At 49.4% G+C, this 22,902-nt stretch overlaps 1 protein-coding gene across 9 annotated transcripts in view; it reads right to left on the bottom strand.

The window, feature by feature from the left end:
• Eri3 (ERI1 exoribonuclease family member 3) overlaps nucleotides 1-22,902 on the bottom strand; it is a 132,203-nt gene that overhangs the window by 9,911 nt on the left and 99,390 nt on the right. For 8 of the 9 annotated variants that reach the window (XM_048450539.3, XM_048450540.3, XM_085698779.2 and 5 more), the window contains one exon: nucleotides 16,970-17,069. The exons of the other annotated variant lie outside the window; for it this stretch is intronic. In XM_048450539.3, the coding sequence (XP_048306496.1) occupies nucleotides 16,970-17,069 (100 nt within the window). The remainder of the gene's footprint in view (nucleotides 1-16,969; nucleotides 17,070-22,902) is intronic. 9 annotated transcript variants of the gene reach the window in all.

Consider the following 22,902-nt stretch of genomic DNA (forward strand, 5'->3'; position numbering starts at 1 on the left):
CTTCAGACCCCATTTGTCCCAGTGAATGACTAATTCCAGAATTTACAGTGCTGGGTTTTTGTTCTGTGGCCATTTATATCTGAGGGGGAAATGAAGAGGCAGCACGGACGCCACATCCTTCTGTGTTATTGCTTGTCTGCCATTTGCAAATCATTATTAATTGTGGGCCCTGCCGGCAGGCCGGGCGGGGGCCTGGCTGGGTACATCCACATAGCTCTTCATCAAGGACCCCAGCCGCTGCCCCAGAGAGCCAATTACCCCGCCCTGATTGGGATCAGATAAAGAGGGAATTTTTACAAATTAGGGAATAAATAGAATTTCCACACAGGGCGCGGGCAGGACCTGAGAGGCTATAATGAAAAACCATCCGTCACCATCAGCATGGCCTAGGCATTGAGCCCCGGTACTCCCTCCCTGTGGGCCCTCCCCGATGTTCAGGGACCTGAGCAGGCGGGTCTGAGAACACCCTAGTCCTTCTAGGTCCTGGAAACAGGAGAGAATCCCCTGGGGGATATGTGTGTGGTGAGGTGGTGGGATGGGGGTGGGGATACCAAGTGCTGGAGAAGTCCAGGTCCTGGCTCAGGCGCTGTCCCTGTCTCTGCTTGTCTACCCTCAGGGTCTCAGAAAGGAGTTATGCAGCCCTAAGAAAAACTAAAGTTGGGAACCACAGGGCCAACAATACTTCTGTGTCCCTATAGCCATGGCAGCCCTAAGGCAGAGCCCCAGTCCAGCCCCCTGGATCACTCAGTCTGGGCTCCCATTAGTGCTCCTCCCCTTGGATCATTAAATATGTATATCTTATTACACGCCTTGTTAGAGTATCGAGCTCTATTGACTGATGATAAATCCTGAGCCTCGTCCTAGCCGTAAATTTATCTGGAGATGATGAAGACTCAATAATCTAGTCAGGCAGATAATATCATCGGGCCTTAAAAAAGATCATTACATTATATGTCAGAATTAAAAGTGAAATACGCTGTAGTAACAGGGTGCTACTCTAGCCATTACAACAGATGCCTGCCTCCCCCGGCCCATTCCCAGCCCAGGTGGAGGGGCTGGACGGCCGGGGGACTGCTACAGCTGGACGTGGCAAAGCTGAGGTCTGAAGGAAAGAGTTGGCTGCCCAGAACACTGGACAGACCTAGCGTTCACAAAAAAGACCCTACTTCTCAGGGCTGCACATGGATCGGTCTTCTGGGCCCTTCAACAGCTCTAACGGAAGACGTCAGCATTTTGTCACTCCAGGAGTGGCCTTGGAGACCCAGGACTGATTTTTTTTTTTTCCAAATGGAGGCACTGATATTCTGAGTAGTTAGGTGACTTACATGGCCCTAGACACTCCGGACGTGTGTCAAAGGCCTAGCTGGAACCTTCCTGTGAGTCAGCGCTATCAGTCCATCTCTGGCCACCTCCTTCCTTAGAAGTCTGCTGTCCAGCTTCCATCTTGACCTGAGAAACTGTCATGTCAGACTCTCCATTCATTGAACTTAGTACAGTTCTCTGTTGTACGTTTTTATTACCCATTTCTATAGTAGCAAACTTAACCTTTGAACCATCCACTCTCCCCTCTCTGAGTGCATCATTTCTCCTGAGCCTCTGGCCTGTGCATCACTGTACCATGCTGGCAGAGTCCATTGCTCCTTAATGTGGCAGGACCAATAATACAGGACTGGAGTTAATTTTGGTGATCCTATGATCCTTGCCAGTCACTAGGTTGAGACAGGCAAGTGTTCTCTTCTGAGACACAGAGTTGAGTTTACTGGAAGGCCTGCAATGAGAATTGCACACTTTATGAAGAGAAGCATGGAGGGAGCAGATCTTTGAATTCTGCTGGATGCTTTCATCTCTGCACACGCTGTCTGGGATTGTAGAAGCCACCATTCAACCTAGAGGGGAGTTAGCTGTGAAGACTGTGCTGAACATATAACAAAACTGGACACATTTCTGGGTCTCTGAGGACAATCCTGGGAGGCTGGATTCCCTTCGTTCCACGATAACTCCCCCTTTTTGCTGAGTCTGTTTGAAAACAGATAACCCATGACCTATCTTTTTCTTGCAGTTGAAAGCATACAGCCATAGTTAATCTTCACAGTCAATTTGACTGGATTTGGAATCACCTAGAAGATACACGTCTGGGCATAGGGTGATTCCAGAGAAGTTTAACTGAGAAGGGAAGATCCACCTTCAATATGGACAGCACACCCCATGGGCTGGGGTTCCCTACTGCCTACACAGGGAAAGGGAGCAAGCCAACTGAGCACTGGCACTCAGTCCTGCCTCCCGACTACAGGGGCAGCGAGACCAGCTGCCTCAGGATCTTGCTATCATGCCTTTCCAGCCATCATGTATTGTGTCCTCAAAGAGTGAGCCAAAATAAAGGTTCCTTTCCTGCCGTGTATAGTGGCACTTGAGAGCCTGAGACAGGAGGACTGCTGTGGTTTCAAGGCCAGTCCAATATACTGTCTCTCAAAGCACTAAAGGAAGCAAACAAACTGGATTTTGGCAGCTCTTTTACCAGAGCAATGAGAAAAGTAATTAATACACTAACTGATATGAAGTATAAAGGCAGGAAAACAATGGCAGAAGAATGCACTCTATGCATGGAGGAGATAAGGCAGAAGACACTGCTACTTAGGCTGGTACCTTATGTGCTCCCGAAACGCCTAATCACATTGTTTCTTGCTGTATCCTAGGACATAGGGGATACTACCAAAAAGGCTACAGGATTCTAGCTTTGGTGAAACTTTGTGGAAATAGAAGGCAAGAAAGTAAAAGTTAACCGAGAGAGGAATTATGTTTGTAGTTTGCAGTGTCAGCTGACTAGAAGCTCCCTGGCTCCACAATCTACGGAGACTAAGGTCTCCTCCATTTTGCTCTACTCTCCCAGACAAGAGCTCTATCACACTGTGTTCCAGATGAGAGAAGGAACAGAGAAAAGACAAGAACAGCATACTTCCCTGAACGGTTTCCCTTTAAGTGTCATTCCTAGAGTTCCCACAGACTGTATTTTTATTTCACTGGCAGAGCTCAGAGACATGACCATGTCCAGCTGAATCAGAAACTAAAAGAGCAGATTTTAGCCAGGCTTGGTGGCACAGTTATTGGGAGACTGAATCTACAAAGTAAGTTCTCATCTCAGACAGATAGTCTGACAGAGTCAAACATGAGTACATGTTGATATCCGAGTTTCAGAAGGTTCCAGTTGGTCTGAGGATGAAGGAGGGGATTGATTCCACGTGTGTACCAGGTACTTTCTGACCTAGCAACATAATGGACATCTACTTTTACAACTTGGACATGGTCCATCATGTCAGACTTCTTCTTGTCAATATCCTCAACTCTGACCCCCTTTCCTTCAGTTCTCCTGGTCTGGAAGAACCCTGGTTGCTTCTCTAGGCCTACATGTTGGCTGTGTGCAAATGAAGAAAGCTACAACCTTACAGACTAGGTCACCATGAGATCCTCATCAGTCCCTGTGGTACACAAACTGCCCAGGTGATCACAAGACTCCTGCCTAGTGTGAGCACTTCCCTTTAGGCCTCAGGTCAACAAGCTCCTGCACTCCTCACAAATCTCAATCTACCAGTCTAGTACCCCAGCTTTTATGCCCAAATGGGCAGATACTTGATCTATTTGTATTTGTCACAAGAGGGACCAAACCTGTTATCCCTTTTGAAGCTGATTTGCTCACCTCATCTGGGATCTCTGGGATCTGGAGTCTACACCAGCATGCACACTTTCCAGAGGCCTAGACTTGAGTGCCTTTCCCCTTGGATATAGCCCTAGTGCTCTCAAGCCCTGACTCTTTCTCCCAAGCTCCCATCTGGGAGCCAGCCTCCACTTAATGGCCCATCCCAGTTGGTTCCTTTCAGAGGCAGACTGCAGACTCCTGATGCTTGAGGGAGTTTCCTTGTCTCCCACCTTACAACTGTGCTGTTTGTTTGTTTGTTTGTTTGTTTATTTATTTATCCAAAGCTGTCTTCTCTAATAACCAGGGTTGCCTAGCAGGGATGGAGCTTCTTAATGAGTTAAAATTTTATTTATTATTTTTATGTGTTTTTGTCTATATGTCTACGTACCACTCGTGTGCTTGCTGTCCGTGGAAGCCAGAAGAAGGCATTGGATCCCCTGAACCTGCAGTTACAGGTGGGTGTGCACTGTCACATGGGTTCTAGGAATTGAATCAGTAGACAGTGCTTTACCTGCTGAGCCATCTCTCCAGCTCCTTATGTTTGCCTCACACTCAGTCTCTGGCTGTGGCTTTGGTGACATTACCATTTCTTTCTATGTCATCCTACTGGCTCCTGTGAGCACTTGTCCTTCCAAACACTCCTCAGATGTGCTGCTCTAAGTTGTCCCTGATCCTCTTCTCTTTTTCTCTCCTTAGGCAGAATTGTCTACCCTATCCACCCTTGGGGCTTGAGTTGTCCATTTTCCAATAGTCTCTAGGTCTACATTCTCACTACCATCCCTCACTGAGGTAAAAGCAACACTGCTGTCATTCTTTCTACAATGGTGTATATTTAAGCCAAGACTCTAGTAGCTCTACTCTATCTTCAACCCCTTCAATGGTCCTGCAGTAGAATAGGGAAATAATGGAGACCATGGTCAAACTAAAACAGGGCCTTTAGTTAACAGTACAGGGCCAGTGCTATTGCTAATGCTGACAACTGTACTATGATTAAAGATGCTAACAGGAGGAAAGCAAGGGTAAGTGAAATATAGACGCTTGCCTGCAAGGAGCCTGGGGATGTAGTGCAATAGTGTTTGCCTACCATACATGAGGATCTGGGTTCAATCTACAGCACGGAATGAATCAGTTATGGTGGCATGCATCTAAAATCCCAATACACATGAGGTGGAGAAAGATCAGAATTAAAAGCTTTGGTTGTATAGAGAGTCCAGGCCAGCCAGGCTAAATAGTGAGATCGTATCTCTAAAAACCAACCAAACAACCAACCAACCGAAAATAATTAGAAATGAAGGTCAGAGTCAGGTGTGCCGGCACACACACCTTTAATCCTACTACTCGGGAGGCAGAGGCACGTGAATCTCTGTGAGTTCAAGGTCAACCTAGCCTACAGAGCAAGTTCTAGGACAGCCAGGGTTCTCTAGAGGGAACTGCCTCAACCAATTCATCCCAAACAAAACAAAACAAAACAAGAATGAAGGTCAGGCATACTGGTGTGCAGTAGTAACCCCAGCATTTGGGAAGCCATAAATTCAAGAGATGGACTATATGAAACCTTGAAGGCAACCACCACTTCCTCAGCTGGGTATCATCTCCCCTGCTGTTCCTCGGAGAGCATCGAAACCCTTTACAAAGTTTTGGGGGTCTGGTCTATTTACCTTATCTCTTTCTTGTGTGGCGTAGCCCCTTTCACAAGCTCTGCTTTATCTAGAAATCAGTTCTCATCCAGCACACTTCTCATTCCCTGGGACTCAGCAGAGTGGGAGCGGTGGTGCTGGGGTTCCCAGTCCTAAGCAACAATGCCCTGGAGAGCAGCTTAGTTGTGCTGAGGGACACTGCAGAGAGGGGATGGCCTCCCTAAGCCCAGTCCCACCTGGTAAATATTTTATCCTCAGGCTGCTCAGCTAATCCTTATTAATTTCAATACGCTGCCTTGCCTGGCTCGGCGCCCAATGCATTATTTATCCCCTTTGTTTGTTTGTCGCTAACAGGTGGGCCCCAGTGGAGGCGCTGACTGGGGACAAGCCCACTCCATCACAGTATGGCTGTGAATTAATCATGAGGACTAATGGGAATCACCTCAGCTCCAGGCACTCCCCTAGCCACCTCTGCTTGTGCTAGCACCCAGGGGTGGGCCAGGGCCATCTCAACTCCATTTAACTCAATTCAAAACAGCACATTTTATTTATTATCTGCATGCCCTTGTCAGGCACTTTGGGGATACAAGATGAAAAAAACACAAGTTCTTGCCCTCAGGGAACTTATGGTCTAGTGGGAGAGAGAGGCATCAAACAACTTCTGAGCGAGTGACTCTTAATTATAATGGTGATTAAATGCTGTGAAGAGGGAGTGCAGGGTGCTGTGGAAAAGTACATGGGGGAGAAGAGGTTCTGGCCAAGGCTAGGAGTTAAGGAAGGCTTCCCTTGAGAAAGTAAATCCAAACTGAGCGTTGAAGGATGGCCGAAAGTCAATGAGGTCAAGGGGGTGGGATGTAGAGCTGGGGTTAGAAAGATCACTGAGGTAAGTTGACAGGTGCAGGAGAGGATCTGGAGCGTGGAGGCGAGAAAGGTCCACAGGTAAGCGTTTGAGACAGCCTCTTCAGGCAGCAGAGCTTAGTGTGGAGGCCCTGCCGGCACACACCAGCCTGTATCCTGCTGGATCACCAGAGTAATCCCAAACAGGATGTTCACTACCAATATCCTGATGTCAACACATGTTCACAGTACCTGGGCCGATTTCAATGGCTTGATTCCTGACTTAGTGCTTGTGGCCTCTTAAAGCTGTCTGTGGTTTAAGACCCATTCCTCCAAAGGTTTGATGTTCTGCTGGCTGCTGCTTGTGCACCCTGGAAGCCATCGGAATCACTAAACTCCAGTTGTGTGCACATCAGGGAATACAGGTGCACTTGGCCTGGTCCTTGTGAAGTAGCTTATGTGTATCTGTCAGCTCCTTGACGGCTGGAGTCCTCACTGATGGGCTGCATGTGGCCCTTTAACCCTAAGAAGGTCCCAGACACAGATTGGAACACTGGAGACTCAGCCAAAATTGCTTATTTTACCTCCCAGAGAGAATTACTATTGTCTCAGAGGCTCAGTTTGCTGTGGACCCAGTAGACACTGGCAAATGTTTTCTAATTGAATTGAACAAAGTGAAAGGCCAGCCATCTCCAGCAAGGGCCTTTCCCCAGACACTTCCCCCAGAAGTCTTCATAGAAATCTAACTAGGTAAAGGGGCTAGCGCACTTCATGGATTCACAGCAGTCTCAGTAAGCCTGAGAGCAGGGTCATTAGCAACCTCAAGGAGGAGCAAACAAAAGTTCTGATGGCAAGAACGACTTGCCCAGGACCACTCAAACTGGAAAAAACAAGCCTCAACCTGAATGGGTTTGGCCTCTTCAACATATGACAAACACTATCTCTGTGGATATTTCCCTAGGGATCTCTGTTGATGATCAAGGGCCCTACCTCCCGAGAACAATGCTAAAAGTCGCTGGCTTATGAAGCAAATACAGCTCTGTGGATGCATGGGCCTCCCTGTGCACATGCTCAGGGTTTGTAATTCTATTCAAAGTGGCCACTTGGAAAATCCATATGTCTCCAGGCTCCCCGTACATCATAGTGTCAAGTCTTGGAGCAGAAGCATCCATCAGCAGCTCCGAATGCCATGCATGGTCTGTGTACCCACACTCCTGATCCCACCCTGGAGCTCCTTGGATCTCACTGCTCTGGCTTACCCTGACCTGTTTGAGCGCCCATACTAAACTTAGCCTGGTGGCTTGGCCAGCCTCCTTCGCAGCTTTCAGACTCAGCCCCTGGCTCCCCTCACCCCAACTGCAAATGTCTTCTTTGCTCTGCTTGGCCTATCTCTGCTCTCTCAGAGCTGGACAGCCAGCTTGGAGGCAGCTTCGATAACTTGCTAACGTGCTGCCCATGCTGTTCTTAAAAATTTATGACTGTGCAACATGAAAAATCCGGCTGAGGAACCGTCATTAGCAGAGCTGCCTCCCTCCCCCACCAGAGCTGCCCTCGTAAATTGAGATTTATGGCCGTGGCAGGCAGGGCGGGGGCACATGCAGTGGTAAGGATGTTGTGGGGGAGATGGGGAGAGACACCAAATGAGGCAGCAGTGGTGCCTGGGGCTCCCCCCTGCGGCATCTCCAGCTCACCACAGGCTGCAGTGATGACACCTCCAAAGCAGGACTGGCCAGAGGTGTCAGCACAGTATGAATGCTGCTGGAACCTGTTTGGCAGTTGGCTGGAAGGGGAGGTGCCCAAGCCAAACCTGGCTTTCTAGGGTGTGCAAGACCAGATCTTGAGGTTCCAGGCGCTAAAGCACAGGTTCCTTAGCAGAATTAGGGAGGACAGGGAGGTCAAATCTAGTGGAGAGCACTAGATTAGCACTTGCTAGGATTACAGACTGGGGTCACCCTGAATCAGCTTCCCCAACTAAGTACCCAGGTTGGGCTTGGAACTGTGCAGACAACCAGAGCAGCGATTCTTGGCCTCCCTAATGCTGTAGCCCTTTAGAACAACAGTTCCTCAAGTTTTGGTGACCCCCAACCATAAAATTATTTTCAATGCTACTTCATAACAGTAGTTTTGCTACTGTTATTAATCATAGTGTAAATATCTGATAAACAAGCTATTTGATATGTGACCCTGTAAAAGGGCTGTTCAACCCCCAATGGGGTCATGACCCACAGGTTGAGAACCACTGCAGTAGAGAACTGAAGGTAGGCAAATGGAAGGTTATGAGGGAGCCTTTCCCTGTCCACTCCTTGGGAGGAATAAGAAGTACACGGAGACTGAAGGCATGTGTGTGCAGAGGGCAGCCTCACTCATACAGCCTCCTCACATAGGACAGACTGGGGTCAAAAGAGGTGATCCCACTGCGCCCACCCCCAACTCTAGGCCCTCTGTTGGCTTTCCTCTGCTCACTCCCCTGCTCACTTAGCCCTGTCAGCCAGACCATTATGAAATTGGGGTTTCATTTACAGACTAATTAAACATTACAGCTTGTTCACAATTACAACGCGGGGATGAGGGAGTAACTAATTACGGAAGAAATGAGCTAACATTTATCTCTGCTCCCACCCTCCCTTTCTCCACTGGCCCCCACAATCTGGCTTCTTCTCTGTGGTCAGTACCAGCTCTGTTATTTCCTAGGAGCGAGGAACTAGAAAAGCCTGGTTACCCCTACCCCCACCCTAACTGCTGTTCCCAATTATCCTGCGGGTGGGATTTGGCTTCTCGGGCTGTGGAGAGACCCTGTGGGTATGACTAAAGCATGGAGCCTTGTGATGGCATGTGTGGCTATGACAACTGGGGTAGAGGAGACTCTGCTTTTGGGTTGCCAGGATGATAGTACTATTAGACGATGTGTCTTTATCTTACCCATGAGGGGTTAGGTGTGACTGCTTAGATGTGAATGACCACGTATATGCATAAGTGAGCCGTGTGCTCATCCCCAGCTCCAGGACAGGACAGAAATAACTAAGTGGCTATAGGTGGTGATGGGCAAAAGCTGGCATAGGACATGGCCTTAACAGCCTAGAGCCCATTTCCCACTGGGCAGTCCCATTCAGTCACCTACCTCCTAACTGGTGTTTCTCTACTCTAGGGCTCCACTGGTCTAGGCTTGGCCTCTGTCCACATGCTCCCTCTAAGGTCCTAGGAGCCTCCTGGGGGCTTAGAGTGCCCCCTGTGGGCAGGAGTCCTGGGGCCCTGCTGGCCTGACACAGGGTTTAATATAGTAACAGTGAGTGTAAGCGTTTCCATCCTTCCTGCCTTTGGGCAGAAGAAGAAAGAAAAGAGGAGGGAGAGGAGGGAGTGGAGGGAGCCGGCTGAAGGGAGGCTTTGAGGCCTCAGAACTCACATCAAACAGCCGGATCTGGGCCTAATTGTCTGACCCCTGCCCCTGCCTTCAATCAGCTCTGCAGCTCCTGCCCGCCCCTTGCCTAACTAGCAGCCATGTTCTCCTCATTAGGACAAGTTCCCCTTGCACACATGTCCTCGGACATGTCCCCAGCACTCCTAGCTCCCAACCCTGCCTGGTGGGAGGGTACAGCAGGGATCCAATTTTGGAGGGACCTCTATAACAGATATACCCTAGCTGGCCAAAGACGCCATCAGCCCCGACTTAGGCTAGAGGGTCTAGTGTCACATGTTATGACAGACTCCTGGGCTGGCTCAGTTGCTGGGTACATTCTATCCTGTGTGTGTCCTTCGTGTACTAGTCTCACTATCTCAGACACACAGTCCCCATGGACAGGACCTATTTGGCTTTTATCCCCTTAGCTTAGAATGGGGAGATCAGCTTGGCAGGGGGTCAGAGACTAGGTCTGAGTCTATGTGCACAGACTGGGATCTGAAGAAACTCATCTGCCCACTGCCCATGATATAGTTAATTCAGTGAATCCAGCTGTGGCAATGTATGCAGTGTTGAGATGGGGTGGTGCTCAATTTCTATAGGTGAGATCTATAAATTCTAGCTTTCTTGTTTTCTCATTAGGCAGCTGAGGGGAGTGACAATCTTTTGAGACTCAGTTTCCTCACAAATAATCCCGGTAGCAGGGTGAAAGCTGTCTGAGGGTACCCAGCCAATGCCAAGGGCAAGAAAACCTAAGTTGTAGCCTAAAAGTGGGGGCAGGGATTTGCCACACAGCAGCTCCAAGATGAGGGGCAGGACCTCAGCTTAAAGAATGCCTTATAATGGGGGCGCGGGGTGGGGGTGGGGGTGTCACATGAGGCAAGTCATGAGGAATGGGGTTGTCACCTGAGTACGATGGGCTGGAGGGAGACTATGTAAGATGCTCTTAAGATTACTTCTCAGGGTGCAGGACCCATTCAGGACTTGGAGAGGGAGGGGCTTGTCTGTTCTGGGCCCTGACATTGTCTCTCACCTTAAACCAGTGGTAATGACTTGCAAATATTGATGAAAACGCAAACTACAGAGATTGTGTTTTTCAGGGAGTGAAGGTGGGGAGAGGGATAAGGAGGAAAATAAACTGCAATGAAGTCCAGTTATCTCCCATCTCTAGCTGTTCCTAATCCCCTAGCCCAAAGGAATCCAATGCAGCCCCTTATCTGCCCTGTCAATCACTCAATCACCGCCTAGTGCTTGGTGGGCACCACACACACACACACATGCTCTCACAAACACAGGCACTCCACTGACTCTTGCGCCAACATTCCCGCCCACCCCCAGCCCATTACTCTTCTGAGTAGGAGCAGCAAGCACGCACAGGTCCTGCCAGATGGATGCAATTTGCATAATATCAGCGGTGAAGGCTGCAAGATCACCAGGGGTCAGGGCGCTGACATCCCCACACAGTCTATCTGCAAGTGCTAATTTGGCCAGCATTGATCTGTCTTTCTGATTTCTTTGTCATTTACGTCTGCGATGGTCTGACAGGAGATACAGAGAGAGACAAGGGGAGGCCAAGCCAGCCTGGGGCTAAGAAGGTAGGGAACAAAGATTGTACTCTCACTGCATCATCACCCACACGGAACACATATGTGCACACACTAGAACCTTCCTTCACCCATCAACTCACCCATCTAGCTATCCAATTTTTCTACCTAGGACTGTCATTGAAGACTACAGCCTGAATCAGTGGCAAGAACCAGTTCCAATACACATATATCCCCTAGGGGCCCCAGCGGGGGTCTTACTCAAGGAGGAAATTGCCAGTATCCCTCACTCCCAGGGACCATCCAGTAGGAGGTGTAGACCATGTTGACACCTGAATAATGATCCCTTATGGCCACCCACTTTCTGGATCTTCACTTTCTCGAGGCCATAGCAGAAAGGAAATGGGCAGGGGAAAGTCTGGGGAGAGATACTCCAGTTGTTTTCTTTTGAGCACGAAGCTGGTCCTCCCAGCAGGAAAGGCGGCCAAAACCAAAACAGTAATAATGGTGGTAGCAATGACACATGTTTGAGGGCAGATGAGAAGAGGGACATCAAAATCTACAGTGGTCTAATACCAATAATCTCATGACCCTGAGGTCATCTGGAGCCTAGATACTGGGCTTCTGCTGATTCTAGATCCCTCTAGCTCAGCCAGAAAGCTGTGTGCACTGGGCCCACATATTACCTGCAGACTCCTACGCCACAGTCCTTACATTTTCCCTGTCCTGGGAGGGGCTCGGGGTAGGAAAAAAACACTGTCAGGGCAGGTACCGTGGTGGAAAGGGAGGCAAAGACTGCAGCTCTATGAAGCAAGAGTTTTCTGTAGAGAGGGGACATGGTCACTGCTAAGAGATGCAGAGGGATTTGAGCATTCCCAGGGGTGTAATGCCCCTTCCCCCCTCAGCCCCCCCCCCTTCCTTTCCTGTGGTAGAGCTGGGTGATCAGAAGGAACTCCCTGCTGGGCAAGAGGAGGGGCTGGTGTCCCCGTGTGCTAATCCGGGGCCTGAGGTCTTCACAGAGACCTGGGAAACTTCAAGGAGGGGGAAGCCAAAGCTATACTGCAGCTGAGCTCATTAGCCAGCACCCCCCTCCCCACGAGGAGGAGGGCGAGAGGCCCAGTGAGCTTGGCGGCAGAGAAAAGGCTGTCACTGTCCTTTCTTCCTTTTGGTACAAGCGTCTCCCTGAGCCTACGATTCTCCTGCAGTGACACCTCTCACGGGCACTAATGAGATCCATGCCACAGAGCTAATACATTCTGACTGGACTCTGATAGACACCCCACTCATGTGGGGGAGACCACAGGCTAGTACTTCTCCCGACAGAGGGGCATCCCCCACACCTGCCAACTCCGCTTTTGCCAAACTGCTAGGCAGCAAGCTCCTGAGAGTCCATTTGGTCTCTGGCCATGCCACCTGTGCCATGAGCCTCAGCAGGACTCTCCCCAGTCTCAGAGCAGAGAGGCTAAGATCACAGGGCAGGACCACCCAGCTGGGTATCAAGAGTTGCTGCAGCAGTCTGCGGCTGTCAAAACAGCGGGTTTGACTGATGTTTGCTGTGCAGATTTCAGAAAGGAAAGAAGGAAGGGACCCAGGTTCTGCTGTAGAAAGCCCAGTATGGAGGACTCAGGCTTTGTGTTTCCGTATGCGTTTATGCGTGTACAAGGGTGTGAGTCGCTACAGACTGAACCCAGGGCCTTATTCATACTAGATAAGCGCTCTACTGAGTTGCATCCCTAGCCGAAAGGACCCAGTTACTGCCTACACAAATGATATCAGGATAGTCTGCATACTCCTAATGTGAGGGCCTGGAAGATGGGTGAGATTCCCTGGGCCAAGAGGGAGAGAGCAAACTGCAATCAGAGTAAGAACTCAAGGAGGCCAGAGGTCAGCAGGTGCAGTGCCCTGGCTTCGGGGAAAAGTGGCTTCAACAAGTCTGACGGGAGGCAGTGTCGGCCTTCCTTTCTTCAGCTGTTGCTGCCCAAACTTGTAAAGACCCATAAGGGTCACATGACTTTAAGAAAACTAGGAAAAGTGAGTGTCCAGGCTGGGCTAGGCAGAGGTGCTTTCTCTCAAGCATGAGCATTTGAGTTTGATTCCCAGAACCCAGGTTTTTTGTTTGTTTGTTTTAAGTTAAAGCAATAACAAAGTTCAATATTAAAAAGGCACAGGGATTGAGAAGCTGGGCCGTGTCCTTGGATATTTATTTAATCCTAGATCCTTAGTCCAACTGGCTGTGGGACCTTAAGCAAGTCATTCAACTGAGCTTCTGTTTCTTCATCTCTAAGAAGGGAAAGTGATGCCTACCTTCATAGGATTGTTATGAAAATTAGTTACGTAAAACAAAAGGAACACTTTGTTGACCCTCTGATGAAATGAAAGAAAGTCAGACCACTCAACAGTCGTGAGGCCGTCCTATCTTGGAGACAAGCTAACTGGGGTTCCTTAGAAGTTAGCAGATCTACATTTGGCAGCCCTGCCACTATAGCTCTAGCTTGTATATCAGGCTCCCAAGCCAAAGCCACCTCGACCCTGCTAAAATGTCTTGTTCACAGACCTCCAAAGCCTTTCTGCCCAGTGTTCTAGCATCTCTAGACTCTACTTTAGCCACTCCTGAACTGCCATCTCCTTCTGTCTCCAGTGCTAAGCGCAAAATTCTACCTGAAACATGTGGGTACCAGAAACCATGGCATCTATACCAATTCACTGTCACAGTTCTTGACACACAGTAGATAAAGGCACGCAGTAAATGACTAAAAGGAAGCTTCACCTGGTTCCTTGCCCCCATTCTCCGTACTGTCCTGGCTCTCTTTTCATGCCTTTCTTTTGGCCTCCCTGTCCTGCAGACTCTCCCCCAGTCTTCCCCACACAAACCAGCAGACCACACTCAAAACTCATGTCAGACCAAGTCCCTCCATTCAGACACCTAAAGATACACACTTGACTGGCCTCCCCCCACAACCACAGTCTATCTCCCTGTCCTCTTCCTGTCACCCCACCCCTTCAGCCAGTCTGCCTCCTTGTCCTGAGCACCTCTACATCATCAATGTCATATCACCATGGCACTGTAGAAGAACCAATCAGAGCCTAGAAATGGCTAAGTGGTGGGATCTGCACAATTCTTGTCCAGCCTCACCCAATGCTGCCTCACCCCCCACTCAACAATATGCATACCATTCCCTACTCCAGCCTGGCAGCTCCTCATACAGTTAATTAGCACCATGTCACTGAGGACCAGCCTGAGTGGCCAGTGACAGGAGATGACCCCTGACCCCAGGGCTGGGAAGCAGTCCACATCAAACTCTTACAGCGCGACCCTTTTAGCATGCACAGTAACTCAGGGCACCGCCAGCTGAAGCTCATTAAAGCTGTCTCTTTGGTGCGAGGGCCATTAACCTCACTGCTCAAAACCCACGCCTCCCCTCCCTGCCTCTCCCAGCCCAATTAATGCCCTCTATCCTCCCTCCCTTCTAAACACCCTCACCCACACCTCAGAGCTAGCCAGGAGCTGGCAGGGCTGCCCTCTTCATTCAGATTGCAGAGACTAAGTGCCAAGAAGGGCCAGTGCCCTGGCAGCCTCTGACATTGGCAAAGCGATGGAGAGGGAGCTTCCTGAGCATCTACCTTGAGATGCGTCCCATACAGGCCTTTCCCTGGGCTGCTCACTGGTCCCTCCAAGAAGCTGGCAGCCCTGCCCCTCAGTTGAGGTCTCAGGGTTTTGCATAGTAAAGCCAGAGCTATTTCTGGCTTCACTGTTACTCAGATCTGTGAGCTGCCCCATCGGGCCAGAGAGAAAAAAAAAAAGTTCTTTAAAGACCAGGCCACCCCAGGAATCCTAACCCAGGAGAACAGACAAGGGAGGAATCACAGAGCCTCAAGAGGCAACAAAGACTGGCAAGAGAGAGCTATACCCCTCACAGATACATCCTACTCCAGACATTCAGAAGCAGGACACTTAGGTCAAGGCTGTGGAAGATGCCTACCATAGTCCTGTTGTTCTAACCAAGCAGCCATCAGACTCCACTGCTGCTAGTCCTTTCTTGAATGCATGCATGCCTTCTCAATGGTCCTATCTCCTGAGTCTCTCCGTGTTCCATCCCTCTTCCACCGATTCATTTACTCACCAGCTTTTCATCCATCCAGCTGCAAGATTTTATTGAGCAACATCTAAGAGCTAGCTCTGTGCAGCATGAACTGCTGCACTGATTCTGAATCAGAGCTCTGATCATATCATCTTCCATCTTCCAACATCCCCTCTAAACCTTACTTCGGGGAGGGAAGAATCAGCTTCTAAGCAAGCACTCAAGGCTCTGCATCTAGCTGTTTATTAAACTAAACTTTCTATTCCAGGCTTAGGGTATTACCTGCTGATGTCTAAACTTGTCTTCTTAATACACTTTCAGGTCTTCAGGCATTCTTTGTACACATACTTTCTCTGCCTAAGTACTACTCCTTTGTTTTTCTACCTAGAAAATGTATTTACCCTTCAAGGATCCCACCTCAAGTGTTTTTACCTAGTGGATTTCCTGTTGAACCCTCAAGATTCATCACAGCAAAGAACAGCAGTTACGGCAGGGTACCCCAGAGCCCCAGGCTTCTCCCCCTGCTCCCTACGACTGATAAAGGGCATCCCAGGAATCACTACAGTGTAGATGATGTAGGAGCTGCCCAACTGAATGAGAAGAACAGGGAAATCTCCCTGATGGCAATCCAGATGTTTCTGCCACACCAGTTGTACACCTGGCAGTCAAGTGTGCATTTCAGGCTCTGTGCCTCCTCAGGATGTTCAGCACCAACTGGGCACTGACAGATGTGGAATGGGTAAAGAGCAAATTTGTAGCAAGTGGCTGGGACCTTCTACAATTCTGATGTCACTAGCCCCTATCAATGACACCTTGCCAAAAGTAATAAGGTTCTAATAAGGTCATAATGCCACCCTGGATCACCCTGGCTTCATCCCCTAGAACAATGCCTAGAGCTGGTCATCTGTGTTCCTTGGAAGCATCGCACGCACACACACACACACACACACACACACACACACACACACAAAATAAGAGACTCAGAAAGAGACTTTCTTCCGACAGATACACACACAGGTTGGCAGTTGTTTCCACGATCAGATACACATGCTCTCAAATAAACATGGATGTATTGTTGGGCAGACATATACAAGGATGGATACCTTATACTCAGTCATACAGACATACACACAAGATGTCATACACAGACACATATTCACACCGATATACACAAGCTCAAAGAGCTGCCAACTATGTGGAACTGCAGCCATTCCAGTTTCTCCCAAGCAGAAATCCCCGAGTGTTACCCCACCTGTTACCCCAAGTGGCCCCTCCCAACCCAGGCACTGCTCAGTAGAGGCTGCTGCTCCTGCAGGGGAGTCAATACCCTGTGGACAAAGTCATCGGTCAGAAGGACCTAGACTAATTAAAAGCTGGTGAGGTTTAAATAATTCATCTCCTTAACTCCCATTGATCGTCCAGTTTAGTGGCCACAGACTTGAAACAATATTAAACAGCCTTCTCCAGCTCCACAGGGGGGTGGGTAAGCTGACATATGCCCATATCCCTGAAGACACTGCCTACTAGGGATACAGGCAATAGGGACAAGGGACAGCATTTTGAATCTAAGGCCACCTGTGACTCACCCAGTCTCCTCTGAAATGTTTTGAGAGGTCCTTTCCAATTGCCCCAATTCATAATATCTGCAATCTGCCCTCCCTACCCTCCTCCCCCCAGCCAAGGGTGGAGTACTGAATGATACATGGAAACCCTCTGTTTGCCAGGGGACTGAGGCATGCGGGCAGGGGACTGACAGAACTGCCAGGGGGATTTGTGGAGGGACTGACCAATGCCGCTGTGGGGCCGGCCTATGTGTTGCAGGCTGAGACCCTTGTTCATGTCTAGTAGTCCATTCTTGGGCCAGCAGCCCATGGCGAAGCTGTAAGCCTGGAAGACAGGAGGCAAGAGTTGTTAACAGAGGCCCTGGCCACTGAGCAAATCCCACTCACCAAGTCTCCCCCAGTCCCCACTTCTTCCCCTCAGGGACTTGTAATACCACCTCATTAGAGTCCCTTACCATCTCCCTCTCACTGAGGTGTCCCCCGCCCCCCAACCAAAACCCCTTTCTTCTCCAAAGTCTTCTTCCTCCTGGGCTTTCCCCTTCAGCATCTGCCATCCTTCCTGGAAGTCCCCTGCAGGGCTCTTCTCTAGAAGTCCGGCTTGCTAAGGTCCTCCCCTCATCGCAGTATCTCCTTCACCATACACCCTCCACAGATTCCCATCAACAACACAACTGTGCTGGGCTCCCTCCCTTGACATTACTGTCACAAAGACTTCTCAGGTAGAATCCGGGAGATTGGTGGTTCCAAATCTCATTCCACAGACAGGACAGATGAAACAGGGACTGGCCAATACCACGCCTGCGGTCAAGTTGCTTTTGATTCTGAACAGGAAAGGCTGTTAGTGCAGTGCGGGAGCTCAATGAAAGGGGGAGTAAGGTCATCAGGTCAACTCAAGCAACTCAAGTGAGGGAAGTACAGGGTGGGGTGTGTGTGTGTGTGTGTGTGTGTGTGTGTGTGTGTGTGTGTTCTGTTGAAGGTCAAGTGCTCACTTATGCATATTCAAAGCGGCCACCCATTGATCTGTACTTAATTGTTTTCCTGGGGTTGGGGAAGGAAGTGCTGGGGGCATCGATCTGCTCAGGTCCCCAGCAGTTCCATTGCTCCCCCCATCCTCTATGGCACCATCTGGCCTCCAGCAACTTCCATCTGTGGGGAACACATGGCAAGACAGAATCTGCCTTCCCTCACTGGCATGACAGGCCTAAAGTCACAGATGAGGAAACTGAGGCCCAGAAGAAAGTGACTTTGAGCTATGTGGATTAGACCTCCATTATGTGGGTGAGGGGGATTTCTTCCTTCTTAGCGTGCCAGAAAAAAAAAAATAATAAAAAAATAAAGTCCTGGGCTTCTGCCAGCAGGCCTGAAATCAAACCAAACATTTAAACTATCCCTATCTCTTTGCCTCAGAAGTCACTAAACACCAAGCTGACCTTCTTCTAATGGCAGAAGGTGACAGCATGTGGGACAGTGGCAATGGGGATGAAACTTGGGTGAGTTGGGCCTGGTGACAGAACCAAAGTGCCTGCTAGCCATGCTTAGATAAGCACTGCCATATCCACCTACTTCTGGGCCCAGCAGCTCTCACATGAGGAAAAGACCCAGCCTAGGGCCAGAAACAAGATGTGTCTGTGCCTCTGTGTGTGGGGGTGGAGGTGGGGGTAGACAGTATCTGTGCCAGGGCCCAGGGGCTAGGAAGGCAGAGGGCCAGTTTCTTTCATTTCCAGCTTTAGGAACCTAGCCCACGGACAATAGAAGAACTAGGAGCCAATGCAATTTAAAGCTTAGTTCTTTCCAAAACCATTTTCCTTGACCACAGTGGGACCAGCCAAAGCTCAACTCCAGCCAACCCTTGTCTACCTTCTCCCAGGTCACAGCTATTGGAGGCTGAGTGTGGGACTCAAGGATGGGTTTGGGAAAGAGCATGCTGGCAGAACCAAGATGTGGGCAACAAGGGGCTGCATGCAGCAAGAGGAAGCAGACAGACAGATAAGGGGCATAGTCAGTGGGTGGGCACAGCTGGGGGAACTACTGAGCATGGCCAGCTGAGGCTGGAGCGCAGTGGGCCAGAGAGCAGTGGCGGCTGCCTTTCAAGTACTTTAAAATCACTTACAAAGACCGGATTAAACGATCAGAAATTCCATTTAATAGGACAAATAAAGAAATAACAATCTACTCTATCAGCCTGGAGAAGGCGAGCTGGATGGGTTTTTTTCCCCCTTGAAAAAGGAAAAAGGGAAGGAAGGGGGAAAAAAGAAGGATAATGTGTGTTTACTCAAGCAAAGAAAAAAATATTTAAGTGATGTCGGGGAGAAGATTGCAGTAACTAGTGAAGAATAACATCGTCTACTTTGCTGTCAAATCACACCCGAATTTCAGTAATAGATTCTCGGCTGACACTCAATTCAATTCGAAGGTGATCCCGCTTTATCCCAGCCCATCAAATATTAAACACTTGCATTAGCAGGTGCTGCCGCTTCCCGGCTTAAAGCGGCGGGCGGCAGGGCTGTGGCGGCCCCTCCACTCTGCTTGTGGCTCAGGGACAGGGCATGTTAACGTTATCTGCACGTCATCCTGAGCCTTATCACAGCTAAGCGGCAAGACCACTTCAGATAACATTAGATGCTTGCCCCATACGTCACCATGATTAGATTATTACTGTAATTATGACTCCCCAAGATCTTCCCAGGCTAGGATGTGTAAAAGGGGGGTGGAGGGCCAGGCTGGACCAGGGCAAGCCGGAGCCCCAGGCGGGAGAGAAGTAGCAGGCAAGGTGCAGCCTGGTCCCGCCTGACGGATGCCTTTCAGGAAGGGCAGTGTAGCTTGTCAGAGCAAGGGTGAGATGAATTGGCGTCTCCACTGTGGCTGTGGTGTCATGCTGCACAGTTTCATAGTCCTAGATAAGGCATGATAACCAACTGCTGCTGAGACACGGCCTCATCCAGCACTTCCTCAGGGGGTATGGGCCAGGAGGAGGGGGTGGCATGTGCACATGGGTCTGCCAAGCTCCTAATAAGAGGGATTTAATTTTTACAAATGCTGCTTCCAGCGGGGCCTTCATATACCAGCCAAAGTCCAAAATGATATTAAAAACGGTTAATTAAAACTGCTCTTCTTCAGCCTGGGATTCCTCCTGCTGCCCCTCCTGAGAACACTTGCATATCTCCCCAAGAGCTTAACCTTCTGACACAGCCACCAGTCTCACAGAAGCAGCCTAGGCACAGCACCTCAAATCTGCCCCCACCCCCAGCAAAAAAACAAAACAAAACAACTCTGTCATTTTAGCTAGCAGTCACAGTCACAGGAAACACACACAAGAGGCTCTTCCAACAACGCAACCTGTGTTCCCATCCCCGTGTACTCTGGACATCACATCTGCTGTCCCTTTGCACCTTGGTACTCCCTTTTGAAGCCCCCCCCCCAAATCCAGGACAATATATACCAAGGAGTGTCTCAGCCATTGCCTCCAGTGACTGCCCATCCTGCCATCCTCCTAAAGAGACTGCATCTATAAACAACCTTAGCAGAGTTCTTCCAGGAGTTCCACTCAGGACAAGGTATCCAAGTTATGTTGTAAGAACTCTGGCTGGAAAGTCGAGGATGCCACCTGGCAATCAATCAGAGCAGGAGGCTGAGCCCTGTGTGAGGCTGGAGGAGGTTAGGAAAGCCTCCTGGAGGAGCATTACTGGAAAGTCTGAGTACAGGCTATAGGGAGCACTGCAGCCAAGACAAAGAGGAACAGCAGGGGTGGGGAGAAGCTTCCTCTTCTTGCTCCCTTCCTTCAACCTGTGGGGAAGGGGCAAGGGCCTAGAAGATTCTTAATCTTGGTCAGTGTGGGACAAGAATCTGCTTTAAGAACTCTCCCAAGCCCTTGTACATGAGCTGCTTACCAATGGTCACTGCATCCCCATCAGCCATCAAGGCCCACCTGCCCAGCTGTGCAGTTAGTACCCAACTCTTGGGGTTACCAGTTAGAGGGTGGCGCAGGTGGAAGGATGACTACTAAGGAAAGAAAGATGACTTCTAAGTTCTGTCTATGACAGGCACTCAAACACTGAGCCAGGAGGACAGGTGGAGCTGGATTGAAAGATGCTGTACCCACTGAACCAACCCACCCTACCCTGTCAGGCAGGCACGCACATTTCCCTTCCCCTGGGCTGCTGTAATTTCCATGCGCAGGGAAGCAGGTGCCGAGCTGTTCCCGGCTGGCTTTCCCCTCTTGTGGCTCTGCCCGCCTTGGCTGCTGCCCCATTAGCTTAGTGGCCAGCCATCTGCGACGGGCCTGCTGCACAACCCTGCTGTAGGCGCGGCGGGTGGCCCCCTGTGTAACAGGGAGCTTTGCCATTAGCGCCTTTAATATTCTGACACCTCAGCACAGCCTGCTATTACATGCAAACGCTGATCGCCCTGTGAAATTACATTGCTGGGCCCGCGAAATGGAATCGTGTATAATCAGCCTCCTCCATGCACTGTCAGTCCCATCACAAACACGGCGCCCGGCGGCTTACGGGGGCTTAGCAGCTGCGACAAGTGTATTGGGTTTAATAGATGAAGTAGCCCTCAACGGCAGCAGCATCAGATCCTTCAGAGAGGAAAGAAGAGGCATCAACAGCTGCTCTGGTATCTCTGCCCACCCATACACTACCTACAGCGGGTGGACAGGGCAGGAAGGGGGTTGCAGACAAACATAGACTACTCAGTAACTTGCGGAACACCATGTACCAACATATCAGTTCTCTGCTGACAAGAAGAGCACGCCTTTGATATTTCTGGATGACTTGTCACCCTGCAGACCCAAGACTGGTGAGCCCTTTCCCAAGACTAGAGACTAAAGCCAGCCTGTCACCTGTCTTAACACCTACCAGAGAGGAAGGTGAAGGTGTGGTTCTTCAGTATAAGAGTTGGACAGATGCAAACACTATCTAAATGGTCAACATGTCTTCTTTATTTGAGGCATAAGAGATTGAACCAGAGACACTGAAACTGGAAACCTGCATGCTAGTCAAGTATTCTATCGCTATGATACACTGCTGGCCGTAACCAGACTCAGTCAGAGAGCTGAGTATCCAGGCCACAAGTAAACACAGATTGGGTATGCGCCATGTGTACTTGGGCATAGCCAGCAGCCCATGCCTTGCAGAAAGTCAGTGCATTCAGAGCTCTGATGTGCCCTCAACTCCTGGGTCTGCACGTTAACACTATAACCTTGAGTGACTTACTAAATTTTTCTGAACCACAGTTATCTGTACTATAAAAAGAGATAACACATTCTGTGTGTGTACCTGTGGCCACCCAGGCACACCCACTTTCATCGCCATCCCCAGATACTTGTGGTATCATCATCCAAAATACTTTTAAGAATGCTACTCTCATCTTTCACAGGTTCAGCCTAACACCAATTGTGGAAAATTATGTTTTCCACAGACAGTCGTATTATCTCCCATCCCATCACCAAAAGTTTATGTCTCCTCCCCTCCCTTGGAAACAGGATGGGTGTCTGTGACTATTTCCACTGTAGTGCAGAAAGACTGTCACTACAAGGCTACTGCAGAAATGCTTAGGCAGATTCCACCCCAGTTGCTGGAATTCTTGTCCAGGCCCTGAACTGCTATCAAGTAATGAGACCGTTCCAGGACAGTCACAAGTATGGAGACTGTCCTAGGACAGCCAAACAGTGAGGAAGCTCAAAATAATCCGCAGGCAGGCCACACAGAGAAGCCATGAGACTGGATAAAAAGGGAGGTGCCAGCCAGCCCCCAGCTACTCCAAACAGAGTGCCAGATCAGAGCTAGATGATAGCCACATGAGAGCCCGTGATTTCACATAAATAAACTTTCCAGAACTTGTTGCTAGGACCATTAAATTTAGGGATGATTAGGAGGGGGGTAATAACTGGAAATTTACCTACTCTGTTCTGGAAATACTCTACAGGTATCTTCAAATTCTTCTTTCCTGTTGCTTCTAGACTATTCTCTCCCTGTGGGACTTTATCCCAAATGATCACCACTTTGGGTAACTTCAATATCTACAGAGTAACACAGTATAGAAAATTTACCTCTCAATTTATTTACTCCTGATTCTCATTAACGACATTCTACAATGAGCTACTTCTCTGCCTCCTTCCATCTTTCCCCATAGTCATAACTTGGACCTCATCATCA

The sequence above is a fragment of the Myodes glareolus genome, chromosome 3 (genome assembly GCF_982192425.1).
Source record: "Myodes glareolus chromosome 3, mMyoGla1.1, whole genome shotgun sequence".
Classification (NCBI taxonomy): domain Eukaryota; kingdom Metazoa; phylum Chordata; class Mammalia; order Rodentia; family Cricetidae; genus Myodes; species Myodes glareolus.